The 18,016-nt window shown below is 33.4% G+C and overlaps 1 protein-coding gene and 1 long non-coding RNA gene across 4 annotated transcripts; one reads left to right on the top strand and one right to left on the bottom strand.

The window, feature by feature from the left end:
* Positions 1-379: 379 nt before the first annotated feature.
* LOC122311792 (snRNA-activating protein complex subunit) lies at positions 380-5,977 on the bottom strand. Of its 3 annotated transcripts, none has more exons than XM_043126465.1 (11): positions 5,710-5,977; positions 5,533-5,591; positions 5,385-5,451; positions 5,241-5,302; positions 3,945-4,125; positions 3,416-3,504; positions 3,207-3,297; positions 1,548-1,643; positions 1,233-1,358; positions 888-1,148; positions 380-676 (listed from the first exon to the last, which is right to left on the bottom strand). In XM_043126465.1, exons 1-11 carry the CDS (start codon positions 5,869-5,871, stop codon positions 392-394), a joined length of 1,479 nt encoding a protein of 492 aa, XP_042982399.1. In that variant the 5' UTR covers positions 5,872-5,977; the 3' UTR covers positions 380-391. The 3 variants fall into 3 exon arrangements, with proteins under 3 accessions (XP_042982399.1, XP_042982401.1, XP_042982400.1); XM_043126467.1 differs by having other exon boundaries at positions 1,233-1,283; XM_043126466.1 differs by having other exon boundaries at positions 5,241-5,299.
* A 6,703-nt stretch (positions 5,978-12,680) lies between these two features.
* LOC122309062 lies at positions 12,681-14,559 on the top strand. Its single transcript, XR_006242326.1, has 2 exons — positions 12,681-12,903; positions 14,117-14,559. It is a non-coding gene; the product is annotated as an uncharacterized LOC122309062 (long non-coding RNA).
* The last annotated feature ends 3,457 nt before the right edge of the window (positions 14,560-18,016 follow it).

Below are 18,016 nucleotides of genomic sequence, written 5' to 3'. Positions count from 1 at the left end.
GAAATATATTGTGTATATATCATCTCTCTAAATATATACATGAAACCTCGTCGTTAGTATTCGAACGGTAAATATGGCAGCACGCACCCTCCATCTAATCTAAATATGACACAGTTTTCAGCTTTAATTTACACGCAAACCTTACTTGATAAATACAAATCCAGGATTACACATTTTACATACAAACTACCACTCGTTCTTTCACCTAATATTTGGCTGTTAAGATGAGACACATGATGCAATCTTGATAGTCAAATCTTAGATCTTGTTTAGTTACACAGATGAGATAAGATAAAATAAAAATTAAAAGTTGAATAAAATATTATTAAAATATAAATTTTTAATAATAATTTTGTTTTGAGATTTGAAAAAATCAATGTGAACAACTCAATTAATCATGTTGATAATCGTATACTGAGAAGTCATTATACAGCAGAGACTCATCCTTACCATAATGAAGAAGAAAATAACAGTCTTTACAAAAATAGCAAGGGTTCTTCTGGGCCCACTTGTCATCAACCGTCACCTTTGTAGCTCTATATATCTTACAAACATCACATTTCTGAACACGAGATTTTATTTGAAATAAGACTATTGGGTAACCACCTCGGTTGTGCACGTCCTCTGGATGAATTAACCTCATGTCTCTTATCACGATTGAATGCTTGCAGTCTCCCTATAACAAGTAATTTCCCAACCAAAAGAATCATAAGAGCCACGCTAAGATAACAGCCAGCACCCCAGTTCATCATGCCACAAAAGACAACTAAAAAATCATGTCATAAAATTTCCATGAAGCCATTTCTTTCAACCATTGCAAAGTATGGAATCAAAGCATAAAGGACAATAATGTTTTTACTATGAAAACATGGCAACCGAAATCTTACCTGGTGACAGTAGAGATATCCAGCACCAAGTCGAAATCTTATGTCACAAAACCGTGTCGTGTGCATGTCAACGGCTTTGAACTGAGGCAATTGCAGGCCTGTAACATCTCCAACAATTGCTTTCTGCTTCTGTTGTAATTCCCCAGTTGTAATGCTTTCCCATTTTTTAAGAGCCTCATCCTTAGAGTTTCTGAGCCAGTCAAAGATAGGTTCACTATAATCTATAGCAGAGGGATCCCTCAAATCGTTGAAAAATACATCCTACAAAGAATTAGAATTCTATTAGATTTGGTAACAAATTATCTTGCTTGTAAAAACAAACACTGAATGAATAGGGCTTCTTACTTCTACAAGGAAATATCCAGAAGGATCATGCTGCCCAGCCTTCAGCATCACCTGGTCAGTTGAGCAATAGATCTTATCCCTCAGTTCAGTCAAGGTTTGATGGCCTAGGACCAAAAACTCCTGAGTCTAGAAAAGATGTGAAAAAATGTCAATAGTGACTCAGTTGCACGTTCATAAATGATTTTTCTATCCATCAATGATCTACTGCAACTATCAGATCTCCTAAATACAGAGAGGTTGCATCATCCTGACTTGTTAAAACCACATACAATCAACAAACAGAGGCCAACATTGACTGTCTTAAAAGTGCTATACCTTCACCCACTTCCGTGAGCTATGGTAAACCTCAACACAAAGAACAACTTCTGGATATGGCACAGCGCTGTGTTCCCCAATGCTTGGTGATTTCACCTGCAGTACATTGATAGAACAAACATTAAACTTCAAATGTTTGAATAATCAGACTCAGCAATTTGATAATATGCGTATGAATAACTCAGTTGTCAGGAAAAACATGTACAGGCTTCAGTGGTCAAAGTCAACTAAAATAACCCCTCAACTTCTAATATTTTTTTAAAAATTCATTCCATTTTACTAATCTTGATTCCATTTTATTGAAACTTTTTTTTAATGACAAGGAACCGCACCAAGGCAAAGCCCTTTGAACCCAACCCTAGGAAGTAATAATCCCAGATACACTACCCCACCCGCCAGAACTGTGTATCAGGTGATCTAGGACAACTCTAGTGCAGAATCGACCCCAAGTTGTCTATCAACAGCTCATACCAAGCACAGCCTTGACCATTAGGCAGCAGCCTGATGAGTCCATTTTATCTAGAACTAGGAGGCAGCATGTACTTCTCAATGTAAAGTTTTGAGGGTTGTGATAAGTACGAAACATTATCCAAGCTATATGGACATGCAGACTGAAAGCTGTGCAAGAGGGATTTTTTCTATAAACGTTACATAGTATGTCAGAATGAGTAATCTTGTAAGTTCCTTTCATTGTTTTAGAAGGACTATCCACAATTCTTCTCATTTATAGAGAAATTTTTAAAAACTCTTTATTTTTCAGTCAGCTTCGGAAGTCATGTAATCAAAATCAAAAGTCATGCCCACATGTTCATGAATAGTTACCGAAAAGCTTCATTAAAACTTAAACTTCGTCAAATCCGTAACAATTTCACAATAACTATGCATCTTATTCAAATACATCTTAGAATCAAGAAAGTTATAAATAGGTAGAAGACTTTATATATATATATATATGATGGGTCGGGGGGTTTCAAAACCTAGGTTTTCCATTTAGAGAATCGGGCCATATGCCATCAAGCCATTAGGCTCTTGGCACGGTAGAAAACTGTTAGTGCTTAAATGAAAAAGATAACTGGCTAGCCTATGGTCCTCAATGCATTTAAAACAACTTTGTTTTTTTATTTTTAATTGGCACCAGGTGTCTTGGAGAACGTTCCAACTAATCTCTGGGTACACAGGCCCTTGACAATGAGTATCCTGCAAGTGCACCATGAGTAATTTAAGAGGAGATTTCCCCAATCCGATGGTCCTAAGAGTGCGAACGTGGAGTTTCGATCCCATAGTTTATACAGCTCAACCCAAAACCACTATGCCACCCCTTGGGGTTGCATTTAAGACAACCGTTAAGACAAATAAGTATGTAGATTTTTATGGTTCTATGCATTTAAGACAACCACTAATAAAAACAAGCATGTAGACCTTAAGTTTCAATACCTTTAGGACAATTACTAAGGCAAGTATTTAGACCTTTGTCCTTACAAAATTTGTGAGATGGGAGAGGATGATCCAAAGCTCCATGCATCATAAATTATATATCGTGTAGATTAATTCTTAAAGCATCTTCAATCTGGATTTCCATGTACACTCTTCAAGCTACAACTAAATAATAGCATGTTTGCTGAGTAATTGACATTTAGAAGAGGCATTTTTCAAGATTACCTTCATAGCATAACTCGTAAACCTGAGAGATTTCATCCTTTCAGTTCGTTCTGACAAAATAATGGCACTTTCATTTATTTTGCAACCACCACTAGACCAAAACATGAGAGAAATATGGTTAAAAATTAGACTATTGATATTAATTAAAATTAAAATTTCCATTTAGATGTTTTTTTAAGGTAAATTCCATAGGATATAATGATACAAACTTGAATGAGTGCAGTCTTGCCGCCGCTTTGTCTTCATCCTGCTTTTGTTTAATTTTTACAAGTTGCTCCACCTTTGCAGTATAACTATCCTGGACAGATGTCAGAAATAAATTAATAAATTTGCTTGAAAACAGAAGAAACATACTATATAAGAAGGCAAATGAGGAAATAGTGCACAGAAAAGAATTTAAAAATGCAGAATCACTAAAGAATTTATCAAACCTATATATAGTACCACCCAAGGTTATTCCAAAGATGAATAAATGTAGATGCTAGAACATTATCGTGCTTATATCAGTCATCAAGGTGAACCCTTAACCTTTTTCCTTTTTGTAAGTTTTGGTTGGTAAGAATGAAATAAAAGGTAAAAAATACCACAAAGCAGATACAGACATCTTCACTTGAAACTGAAATGGCACGATAGATAAATAGAGAGAAAAAAAATAGATTTCGGTATAATACAACTGAATGGAAGAAATATGTAAGTAAGAGACATGGAAAATTGAATATAGCCGCATGGGCAGCATACTTCAATGGCATGGTTATTCACTTTGCTCCTCTTTCTCTTCCTCGAGTGGCTATTTTGAATGCAACCAGTTAGGGAAGGAGAATCGCTTTGGATCTCGAATGAAGATAAAAGCTTTTCCTCTCCTGAAAAGCTTTCTGAGCATGCATGCTTATTTCTTGATCTACTGTGAGCATCTTTTTTCCTGGATAAAATATCAAAATAGAATCTACATAACTTTTCTAGGAAACAAGGCTCACACACCCATATGGGATTGAACCCATAACATCACCCTCTAGCCCTCCTTTATAGGTAGAGGAGATGCCATTAGTTCCAAAGACTGTTGCAAGGACATCACTAGAATAACATAACAGATCAGAAATTACGAGGAGATACTAGATGGCCAAGAATATAAGAGTTACCAATCAATTAAAATTGACCATAAGAAAGCTTTGCTGCAAGAAAAACAGAATTTTGCATGTAATAGGACCAGCAGAAATTCTTGGAACCATTTCTTTTATATGCTCCATATTATCAACTAAAAGTATCTATCTATATCTGGAATATATAAATCATCCAAAGTACAGCAAGGAAACCCCCATTAATAAGCTACAGTTAGTGATATGCATTTGTATGAAAACTTGAAAGGAATCAACTTAGATCTTTTTGCAGATCATGACCCAGGTATCTACTGCTAACTATAGTGTCAGTCAACAGAAACATAAGATGACCACCCAAGATCTTTTGCAAACAGACACTATAAAATGTTTCTAAATCATCAGCAATATTGCAATAAGATGTGCAGCAGAGATGAAATCGTTGAGACACGGAAATTGGGCAAACAAAGAAAAAGCTTTGCTTAACCACTGGCTATAAGATTTAGCCTTGCTTTCATCAAGTATAGGCATACTCCTCAAGGTCAGAAATTTCCGAGTGTTTAAGAAGAATCAAGGTCTGAATATTCCTTTCAATTTGAATTCACAGAAAAAAATTGTCAATTAAAGAAATAGGGAAACAAGGAAAATGCAGCAGGGAGAAATGTGTGTAGGAGGGCAGGGGGAGAAAAGCCTAAACCTATAGAGACCAAGCAGTGAGTCAACAAAGTAAGATAAGGAGAACAACTTGAGACGTGCATGGGAAAGAAAAGCTATCTGGCCAAATTTTGATACTATTAAAACAACTAAAGACGATGGTACCATAACAACCCAGCAATGGAATCAATGGAGGGGTAGGACCTCCTAAAAGAGAATCGAAGGGTTGAAACCAGAGAAAAAAAAAATTGAAAAGAGAAAAGAAATGCACATACGTAATATGACTCACCCTGCAGCGGCGGACTGCTCTTCGGAAGGTTGTGAAGAATTTTCGTGGTTCTCTTCACCCTGCTGCAATATTTATAAGAAAAAATTTGTACTTTGAGTTGGGTGCAAATTAACAAATACTAAAACAGCAGCAGAAGCAGGGTACCTGAAATGCTACTTTCATAGCCATATCCACTAATTCTTCTTCACTCAATATTTTAAGCTCATCAACCCTGCATTCATTCATGAATTAGAGTCGCCAGCAATTAAAATGGAGATAAACACACATACAAAACGGTACCGTATGTACGTACGAAATATCTTCATCACACGGTTGAGACGAATCTGAACCGCCTAGTTCCGCCTCTAGATTCTGCACAGATGACAGAAACAACGTACCCAACATTTTATTTTATTCTAGGAGCACCAAGAAACTATATTTATGAAGCGATTGGAAAAACCCAAAAAATGTTAGTCCAATAAATAGCCACCTGAAGTTGCAGGAGAAGAGAAGCCTCGAAGTGGGGAACCGAAGAGAGGGGGCTCACAAGGTTGGGGGCATAAATGGGTCCGCCCCGTGGAATTGAGAGGATTCCATCGTCTTCCTCCACCACCTCTCCTCCTGGGCTTGCCCCTCGCTCCATCGTCCCCATTTATTCCTCTTCGATTGTACAAATACTGCAAAGTGCAAAGTATTGCCGTGAGAGCGTTGGCATGGGTCTTGGGGATTAGAGTAGCGATAGGCTGCCGCCCAGCATAAATTTGTTTTTTTTTTATATATATATTTTTATCATTTTTTTTATATTTAAATATTTTTAAACAATAAAAAAAACATATTAATATATTAAAAATTACTTTCTTAATTATTAAATAAAAAATTAAATATATAAGTAATTAAAATAAAGAGAAAAACTCAAGCGGCATACTAATATTTTCTTTAAATTAAAAACTCGTGACTCTGCGTACTCAAAATTTGGATATATTCTATGTAATACTAAAATATTATTTTCTTAAAAAAATTAATATATATTAAATCCATCAAATTAATTTCATTTTCATTTTTAATCTTATTATTTTAAAAAACAACAATCTATAAATACATTCAAAGAATAATGCGACATATAGTCGTAAAGTGTATAAATGTCGTGCAGTCATTTTAAAAAAGAGTGTAATTCATTATTAAAAAATTAATTTTCTTTTCGTATGGATTCTATATATATTCATTTTTTTAAAGTAATTACGTAACGTTTGCATACTTACAACTATAAATATTATTTCTCATCAAACACATACACATACACAAACATATATCAAATTATAATTGATGACTGGTGAAGAACTTGATATACACATTCAAACATATATAAAATTCTAACTCTTTTTCTTTTGTGCTTAACTAACTAAAGCATAAGAACTTAAAAAGTGATGTAGGGAGATCCGAATCCAGTTTGAGGTCGATGAGACTAAATTAAGGCTAAGCAGAAATCTGAAAATCCGACTCTGCTCCGCTAATGTACATATTTTATAAAAAAATATATGTATTTTTCTATATATTAATCATATAAATATAAATATAATAACATGTAATATTAATGTATAAATACTAAAATGCTTAATAACATGTAACATTGTAATACTAATGTATAATATAACATGTAACACTAATATATAAATAATAAATTTATAATAGCATGTAATACTAATGTATAATAATTAAAGTTAATTATATAGATTTTATATAACTATATCTTATATAGTTAGTTAAACTCAATAATATACTAGCATAGCTATATGGGTTAATTATTATAAAATAATATATTTATACTATAATATATATACTAAATTGACTAATAATAGTTTAGTATATGTAAACATCACATCATGGCTCATGCTGTTTCAATATTACTACCATGTAACACAATAAAACTAAATTATGAATGTATAAATATGTGTGTTACATGTAATAATAATGTATAAATACTAAAATGCATAATAACATGTAAGTTATAATATATAGTAAATTACTAATATATATAATAGTATACTACTAGTTATATATATTAGATTAATATCTTTAAGTTATTATCTATTAGTACTAGTGCAACTAGTGTTATTACATATTATTAGTTACTAGTTATTACATCTAGACTATCTAGTTATTAGACTATAGTAAATAAGTTAATAAATATTACTAATTTACTATATATTAATAGACTAATAGTATTAGTATTAGTTTATTACTAATATATATAATATATATATAATAGTATACTATTAGTTATATATATTAAATTAATATCACAATATAATTACATAAGTATTAAATCTATTCCCTTGGATATAAAAAAATAAAAAAAATTGTCAATTGATATACATCATATACTCTAAGTCTAACTCTCTAAGTTAGTAATAATTAATATATATATATATATATATATATACTATATATATTAACTATAGTATTATATATATGATATATTATATACTTTAATAGTATAATTATAGACCATATATATATAAACTATATTATATATAGTTAATATATAATATAAAATATCTTATTTTATTTTATATATTATAATGTTATATATATAGTATAGTTTGTACTTTATATATATAATATGCTATATAACTATATATATACTGTATAGTATTAGACTATATATATTTATACTTATATAATATATATAATACTTATATAATACATAGTTATATTATATATAATAGTATAGTTAATATATATAGTATTAAAACAAAATTAAAATTTGATTTAGGGTTTACAAAAAAAAAGGGGGCTCAAAATGACCAAAACAGAGCCCAAACGGTGTCGTTGGACTCTGTTTTGGTCACAAAAACAGAATAAATTAAAAACCAAAGTAAAACGACGCCATTTTTGGAGTTAAATGGCGCCGTTTTTGTAACAGCCCGCTAGAAATTCAATTGTGAAATTTCTATTAACTTTAGGAACCTCGTGAAAACCCCATAAGTTTTTACGAATCCATTAATCGTATAGGTTTTTGTCTAACTACATAGTTAGTGTTATTATTTACTATGGTATCAGAAGTGTATTTTTGATTATTGTAGATAGTTAGAAGTGTCAAAATGTATTATGGTTTGTGCCATTAGACTCGGATGGTTATTTAAAGTCTTATGGCGCAATAATATTTTTTCATATTTTCGGACAAAACGTCTGTTTAAAACTGTAGATATTATTGGATAAAAAGAAATATCTTGAAGTAATTTTCATGAATATTATTGGGTAAAAATATTTTGAGTTGATTTTTATAGATATTATTAGATAAAAATATCTTAAGTTGATTTTTTGTAGATACTATTGGATAGAATATTATGAGATAATCTTTTATAGATATTTTGGGTAGGAGAAAACTACACTTAACTCTCAACTCCAGCCTCGTCTCTTCCATATCTCATCCATAAGTATCTCCAGCCACCTCTCCCCACGAAATTATCTTCATTTACACTTTCCATTGAAAGAATATCAAACACTCTATCTCGGACAGCTTTTAGGAGGTCTTTTGCACACCCATTTCGAAGCTTTTATAAGTGTTTTATCATAAAGTCTCATTCATATAAGTTGTTTCTTTTTGAGTCTAGTTTACATGGATATCTTATTTTCCCCATTTGAAGATCATTTGGTCAGTCAAATATTATGTAAACTATAAAAAGGTCATTCTGGGAGATAAACTGGAGAATATGTTATAGTTTGGAGTTTTTGACCAAGCTAATGGATAGATATTGGTCCAAAATTTTTATGAGTATTGTTAACATGTATATGTGACTATTGGTTGAGGATTTTTGCATGATTAAAGGTTTTGATGAAAGATTTTCTTAGATTTATAAACTTAGAAACTGGAAGAAGAAAAACAGTTTCTGTTTTAAGAAAATTTAACTCTTTGGTGGTCTAAACCTATTCCAATGACTTTGATAATTTTATTGGAGGATCCTAAGCATCTTATATACATGTTATATTATTATTTTGAAGATATTTGGTGTTAGTTTCAAAGATATGAAATTTTATGCAAAGAGATATTCAAATAAGTCAAAGTGTGAATATTCTTGGCTAAATTTATGTTTTGGTTAATTTCTAACCATGTGATCTTGAATTAGAAGCTTATATATGTTTTAGGACATCTTTTTAAACCATGTGATGGTTTGGTTTGAAGATCATATATTTATAAGTTATAGATCAAGAGATTTATCAAAACTAGTTGAGGAAAAAGTTTATGTTTTTGGACTAAGTGTAAAACCAAAAACTCCAAATGTTATTTTGTGATTTTGGTGACTTTAGTTTGATGATTTAAAACATGCTTGATATTAGGATGATATTATGAATATGTTAGAAGTAAGATTTGATTTTTGAAATTCTTGGAGATGTTTTGATTTAAGGTCAAAACTTGTGATTCAAGTGCTTGGATCTTTTTACAAAAAAAAGTTTGGTGTTAATTATTAGCTTATTCTAAATGGATGTTTTAAGTATGGTTTTGAACTTAGGATTGGAAGATGTTTGTTGCAAAATTTTGGTTTAAGCATGAGTTTTGAAGTTAGAAGGAATTGCAACAAAAATCAAGGGAAATGGCCTATGGATGTTTCGGCCATAGTGTGCTCTTCATAGTTGTGTTTTGTTTTAAATTTTTCTGAGTTGATATTTAAGTTTAGGACAAAATTTACATGAAGAATGTAAATTTTGGAAACTTTTGGAGTTAGTATGCAAAATTCTTAAGTTATGGGTAAAACAGTCATTTTCCCACATGTAGAGAGTAAAATGAAAATTTTACTCTTTAAGTTAGTATTTTCCATATTTCAAATTATTAGTGATTTAGTTTTAACTTTTAGAATCACTAATTACAATTCCTCGTGGTCGCACTTGAAGTTTTATAAGAAACGCGGAGATCGAGGTAAGTTAGCTTTTAACTTACTAGCAGTCTATTGTGTATGTGTGCTAAGTAAAAGAACTACAGTGTATGTATGTATGTTATCATATATGTCATGCCATGCCAAGTTATCACGTAATTGTCTATTATACAGAATTTATTCTGTCATCAATTTTTATCTGTTACATAATATATTCTGTTATGTATTACTGTACATTACAAGTACTTCATGCTAAGTATGCCATCTATTACATGTATGTCAAGTCATGTAATATTCACTGTTGCAAGTATGTCATGTTAAATATGTTGTCTATTATATGTTATGCCATGTTACGAAATGTTTCTATCTCAAGTTGGTCATGTATTTCAAGTTATATTCAAGTCACGTTATGTTACGTCAGGGCTTCAGTCATTTCGTATTCCAATCACGTTTCATCTTGATTATTTATGTATGAGGTCACAGCAATTGTGACGTATACAATACGTGAGACACAGCAATTGTGACACGTAGAATACATGGGGTCACAACAACTGTGGAGTATGTATTTTTCATTTTAAGTCAAGTTTGTGTAGAATACATGGGGCCACAACAACTGTGGAGTATGTATTTTTCATGTTAAGTCAAGTTTGTGTAGAATACATGGGGCCACAACAACTGTGGAGTATGTATTTACACATAGAATACATGGGGCCACAACAACTGTGGAGTATGTATTTTTCATGTTAATTCAAGTGTCAAAGCAAGTTCATGCTAAGTCAAGTTTCAGATCAAGTTCATGTCAAGTCAAGTTCAGTTTATGTTTCAATTTAAGTTATGTCAATTATACTATGTTGTACGCCATGTTATGCTTTAATTACTTATGAATTTGATTATGCATTTATGCTTTTACTGACATCTATGCATTATTAGCTTGTGTGGAAGTTTTTTGTTAACTTACTGAGATTTGTAATCAAATCTCACTTTGGTAGTCCCAACTACCATTCCCCCCCGAATGGTAGATCTTGTTACAGGACCTGAAGGAGAATCAGGAGCTGATCAACTAGACACAGTTGACTAAGCGTTGGTGCGACATAAATGTTAATATAGTAATTAACGTAAAGTACTACTTGTACGATTGAGTTGCATCTCTAGTACTTTTTGGATCATAACCATTTTGGACTAGTGTTGTGATCTTAGTTGTTCAATGAATTTTTTATGTATGAAATATGTTTTAAGCATTTGGGATATTTTGAATTTGGTGCATAGTATTGCTAAAGAAAAAATTTATCCGCTGCGAATATTGCATATTGTTAGATGCATGTTAGGAATATTGCATCTTATATGTCATGAACGGGGGCAGGTAACCTCGTGTTGCATGTCTCGACGCTTTAAATGTCCGTCCGATCCCAAACGAAATTTGGGGGCGTCACAGTTTTACTTTAGTGAGATTCATTTCCCCCCCACCCCCCACCCCTCGACCCTAACTCCCTCACAGCTCTCTCACTTCTCAGATTCACTTGAATTCCTCTCACAGAAATCAAAATATTGAAGGCTTGAAGGAACCCTAGCTTAGCCCCCACTCTCACGGCGCCACGATCTCAGCTGCAGCCCAGCCCCAGCCTTCAGCTCCGACTATGTTGTTGCTTCTCTCTCTCTCTCTCTCTCTCTCTCTCTCTCTCTCTCTCTCTCTCTATATATATATATATATATCAAACGAAAATCTTGGTTTTTTTAAAGATCTATTTTCAGGTGCTCCAGTTGGCACTCAACAGTCCCCATCGCCCTGAGTCCCCACCCCCAGTCAGATATATCAGTGATTACAGACACAGACCCAATTCCCAACTTGCCTGAGTCCCCACGCCGTCGCAAATCTAGGTCATCGCACGATGCCCACTGCCCTCCCCACAGTCCCATCGACTCTGTCCCGACTCCGCTCTGACAAGTCGAAATCAGAGTCAGAACTGAAACGGAGCATATAGCCGTCAAAGTCGAAATCAGAGGTCGAATTCGGCCTCCGACAAAGTCAAAGTCGGAGTCGGAGTCGGAGGACCCAGATACCAACTCCGATCTGTCGGTGCTCAGCCCTAGACTTAACTGACAAATGCGACGTTAAAAGCACTGGACTAGTCCGACATCAAACAGGTAGAGCCGGAGCCCTAATGGATGTTTCAAGCTTCAAAAGTAGGAAACTAGACTGGCAACACGTCTGTTCAGCATAAACCTTTAAAAGATCAGCATATGCATAATTATGCCTAGCATATAAATAAATAAAAGAAATTGCAAGCCTAGAAACAGTGTTTATACAGTTAAGCAAGGTCGCAGCCTTTACATATATAATTGAGTTCAATGGTAAAGAAACATAAATGCTCTAATTGGGGGTTGGCTGTAGGACTGTTCATACGGGCCGGATTTTATCCGGCCCGGTCCGGAATCCGGTTTTACCGGATTCCAGTTCCGGGTTTCGGTCCGGATTTAATCCGGTCCGAAATCCGGATTGTAAAATCCGGACTCAAGCGGTCCGGATACGGGTTTAAAATCCGGGTATCGGATTAAAAACCCGGTACCCGGTTTCTTTCCCCCCCCCGAGCCCCGGCTAAATATCCCCCCCCCTCTCTCTCTCTTTCTCTCGTTCATCTCAGAGTCAAAATTCAGAAACCCTAGCCGCTGCTCATCTCGTTCATTTTTTCTCACCCTCGATCTCTCTCTCTTCTCACCCTCTCTATCTTGCATCGTTAGATACCTTGGAATGAGATGATGAAATGGTACGACTTGTGTAGGTTTTGTTCAGGTAAGATCTGTGCTACGACATTCAGGTAAGATCTGTGCTACGGCTACGACATTTTGTGCTAGATCTAGGTTATTTTGTTAAACATGGGTATAAAGTATATGCTGTTAGTTTGATAGATCTGGGTTTGTGTTTGATTTTTCCTTCTTTTTGGGTTTGTGTTTGATTTGTCTCTGCCTCTCTCTCGGTTGGTTTTTTTTTTTGGTTTAAGTACCTGATTAGTGATGTGCTCCCACGATTTGTCTGTGTTGTTAGCATTATTCTGCCTGTTTGGTTTGAAAGAAAATGGTCCTTCGGGGGACATGGAGAAGTGTCCATGGTAGCTGCTTGGTTCTTTTTTTATGCTCTAAAACATTATAATTTGAAGTCAGTCCATATTTTAAGGCTTGAAATACGAATTCTCCAGACATTTTTCAACTCCTTTTATAATTAACTTGGGGAAAAACTTCTCAAATGTCATAAATTCTGCATGTTTTCCATAAAAACTGGTCAAGATTAAAATGGTAGAGCACGAATAACACAGAGCCCTATAAAGTTCAGCCCAACTACCATTACCAACTACAATCACTTGTACAAAGAGTAAGCCCATACCGACTAAACCCACTATTATTCTATGAGATATAAAAAGAAGAAACTAAATAAAGCAATAGAAAAGCGAAGAATTAATGTATTGTATTTAAATTCATTACTAATCCCACTCAGATTGACTAGATGAGTCAGAACTCAGTGAATCTCTCTTCACAGGGCATCTTCCCATAAAATATTTTTATGTTTTGTCAAAGCTCTTTTTTGTTCAATTTTTTTGCTGGAACTAACATTGAATTCTTTATTTATTTGTTCTATTTTTGCTAGTGACTGTCATTTGGGTTTGGTGGTTATGATTAATAATTAATATTTCTAGATAGGAAGTTGTAAAACATTGTAGCAGCAGTTGTGTTCCTCATGATTGTGCACATTCATAGAATTTGCATTAGGATTGTGATGAACATATATATATAGGATTTGTAGCAGCAGTTAATTTCTAATTGTCAATGTTCTTAATATTAATTCAATGACTTTCTGCATTGCCCTGTTTGAGCATATAATATAGTGTTTTGTTTACTGCATGGCAATCTCTTCATCGGCCAAACTAGCCAATCTAAGATCACAGAACACCTCTTCGCCCACCAACGCACTCACTTGTCCAGAAATTTTGGTTGGATTCTATCTGACCCTTTTGGTTTTTTGTCTCTCTTTTGCAGCTAAAGTCCAGTAACTTCACGTGTACGAGTTCAACAAGCATGATCGTGGAAGCCCTGCCTACCTACAATTTACTATTAATAAATGGTATTAATAGTAAGACTGTTTTTATGTTTTTGAGTGGAGGTTTATGTATGGGTTTAGGACAGGAAAGAGCCATTGTCTTTGGCTGCCAAAGACACGTCTGTCTCTTTGCTATTTAGATATTTTGGCATTGGCACTAGATTTTGGTCCTGTTTGGTCGATTTATGAGCCAGTGATGCTATATAGTATAGACTTCTTTGTCAATATGTCTAGGGAACAAAAAAGAAAGAAAGAAAGAAAGTAAACAATAGTACTTAGTCAATGTGGTTCATCATTTGCTTGGGAGAAGAAGTGTCAATATCATTTGTAATGTAATATGTATAAATATCAAATAATATAATATGTAGTGATTGCATTTTTATTTTTTTGCATGCATTTACATGATTGATATTAAATTTATTTTTTTCAGATGCATTTAGTTAAAAATAATAATTAGTTTTATATATAAAAGAATATCCTTTTCAACCATTTTTTTCTTGAAAAATTTGTAATAGAATATAGGCTTTAAGGTAAAAAAAACTGCTTTTAAAAGAAATTTAATAATGTAGGTAAATATAGGTTTTTGTAATAAAAAAAAAAAAAAAAACCGGGCTCAACCCGGAAACCGGAATCCGGGTTTTTCAAAACCCGGATACATCCGGGTTTCGGACCGGATCTGATCTGGCTTAACCCGGGCCGGGTTCCGGCCCGGATTTAACACCCGGGTTCCGGTTCGGATATATCCGGATTCCCGGGTCGGAACCCGGATGAACAGTCCTAGTTGGCTGTGAGCTTGTCTTAATAGAAACATATATAGAAACAATATTTAAATGTCTGTCTATATATGTTTGGTTGGGAAAATGTTGTGATTCAAATGTATACACACTGATCAAACTAATTGACTATCTAGCAAAGAAGTCAACGGAACACTCGATGTTTTTCTTTAATCATATCTGCTAATATGGAAGATTGTAATCTCTCCCTTGTTATTTCTTTCTTAGGGGAAAAAAATAGGCATAAGAGGTTGACTTGAACGATACACAAGTGGAGGAAGCCATAATGAAAAGGGTACATGGTGTGAATTTCAACAAGAGAAAAAGCTTGTCATTCTCTACCATTTTATTATGATGCTTTGACAACCGGAGCTCGTATGCATCATACATTACTATATTTTTCTTTCATGTTAATAATAATAATAATAAATAAATAAATAAATAAATAAATAAATAATTCTACGATTTGAAATACTTAATACATTTTCTACAAAAATATGAGATTGTATTGTAGTAGTGAAACACGAGAAGCCTAGAACATCCCTCATGTCCCCAAAGAGGAAAAGATAAATGAAGAGGATTTTGATTAAATAATGGAATAACACTATAAGATCATTAGCATTAGCTTCATCAAAAGTCAAGTCAAATGTATAAAATGATGAATATGTATAAATCAAAGCTGCATTGGATTCATCAAATGAGAAATAGGGAGTTTTGAACTACAGTAAATCTATAGTTTCCTTCAAATTTGAAGGATTACTATACACTCATCAACTAATTATTTTACTACATTTTAATTTCCAATTGTTGTACTTTATTTTTCCTCTCTTATTTTTTTTTCCCTGCAACCTTAGTTTCATTTCAGTTTTAGATTGATGGTCAGCCTCAAGTATAAAATTAAATTATTAATATACCTATAGTTAGTTTAATTGCTAAAAATGAAAAAAAAAGATATTATTATTAAAAAAATAATATTATATTATTATTTTGATGAATTCAATAGCTAATTCAATATGAGATTATGGATAGGAAGGTTTTAGATTTATAAAAAATTTATACTTTTCATCAAATTTTAAAGATAACTTTAATAAAACTAATGTTAATGCTATAAGGATGGTTCGAGAGGCTATCCGGAGTGGATGCGGTGTATAACTGAGATTTACACGCGTTAATAAATTAAACACAGTCGCATCAGTCATCTAATTTTAGAGCAAAGCTTCAAACCGGAATCAGTGTAAACTTCTAATTTATACCAGCCAATAAAATACGGACACGTAAGACTATCTCTCTCTCTCTCTCTCTCTCTCTCCAAACACCCCATTTGGTCTTGGTTGCTTCCTCTTCCACTCTTTCTCTTGCAGACTTTGTTCGAAGGTAACAATACCGTGGGATGAGAACTTCTCTTGCACTCTCTCTCTCTCTCTATCTATCCAATGGAAGTAGCAGCCAAGATCTCTTCTCAACAGGTCACATGTCATTTTGCAACCCACCTTCTTCAGCCAGAGGTCATGAACTCATCGATTTCCCTCTTCTCAATTTAGAACCCATCTCCCTAATTAATCTCTATAAGTGGTTTAATACATGGTTATGGTCAATTTTAATACATTTTAATGTTTTCTGAAAACTCGATTTGGTTTCTAGAACCATCTCCCTAACGTTGTTGGTTAATTTAATTGGTCTTGTAGGAGTAATGGTTGTTGATCATACATTTATCTAAAAACTTGTCATTAATTTGATATTTTCAATTGCTTTTTCATTTATTGTTATCTTTTAGATTGATTTAAGTGTTTGTAGTTTAAGGTTCAAGAAAAAACCGTCTGTCGTTGAGTTTCAAACCCATCCATCCATAAGTATTTTTTTCTACTATAACATATCTTGACTAATAATTTTCACGAAAGAGTTGAACTTTCAGGACAATGTGAAGAAAAAGAAAAATACAAAAATATGACTTTAGCAACTATTATTTGTATAATGCGGATCAATGCTTTTAACCCTGCCATTATAATTGTGTGTTGAAATTCTAAGTCTGAATTTTGTTCTACTCTTTGGCACCCAACTTGTGAACCCAACTTGTAATTCTGCTTAGTTTCATATATTGTTGTTTGCAGCAATAAGGAAAGTAGCGGTCTAGACAACATATCTAGTACACGGTCTATGCGGATAAAAGATAAAGTGATATTAAGGTGAAGACCACTATGTTTTTGTGGCATAGTGTACTCACTTTGGCCAATGGAAATCGAATGAAGGGTGAGATTCTTCATTTTGGCTTGAGGAGAGCGAGAGTGAGAGAGGGGGGTTGAGAATCGGAGTCAAGAATTAGACCTTCAGATTTGAAGGGGAGAGAGAGAGAGGGTGGGGGGGTGGCAAAAGGGGTGAGGAGAGGGGAGAAAGGAATCGAGAGAGGAGAAAGTCCCTACCAAATTGATTGATCTCCTGGAACCAATTCTATTTCACATTGGGAGAAACTCATATATGTCATCTCATGATTGGGTGGTGTAAAAAGTTCAAACACCTAATTCTGCTGCTAGGCGCTCTCCTAATTTTATTACTGTCAACACAATTACAAATAATGAAATGTAATGAGAGCGAAATGACAAGCCCATCTCCACCATCCTGAAGCACTCTCTATCTCTTCAATCTCTCTCTCCTCGAGACCTCTCTCTCTCCTTAAACTATAAGCTTCACCAATATTTTGGCCAACTTCTTGTCAATGATTTGAAAATCAGTGACACTGTTGGTATATCTATTTTCATTTTTTAATTTATTTAATTGAGTAATGATATATACAAGTTTCAAATGCTCAAGATTCACACAAGTTTTTTATCAAAAAGTGGACTCCATGTGAAAGTATGAAAAACTCATTTTTTATTGATGTGATCCACATTTTTACAAAATGTATGTGCAAGATTCATACATTTTGCACTTACTAAATGAAAGGAATTCTTCTAGCTATTATCTGTACACTACATATTTAGTAAATGAAAAAAAAAATCACGTGTAATATGTGATGTAGTTAGGGTGATGAGTACGTATAATTTTTCATAAATAATAGACAGCTTGATCAAT

The sequence above is a fragment of the Carya illinoinensis genome, chromosome 5, assembly GCF_018687715.1.
Source record: "Carya illinoinensis cultivar Pawnee chromosome 5, C.illinoinensisPawnee_v1, whole genome shotgun sequence".
In the NCBI taxonomy this organism is placed as follows: Eukaryota; Viridiplantae; Streptophyta; class Magnoliopsida; order Fagales; family Juglandaceae; genus Carya; species Carya illinoinensis.
This window is presented reverse-complemented; position numbering and strand designations above follow the sequence as displayed.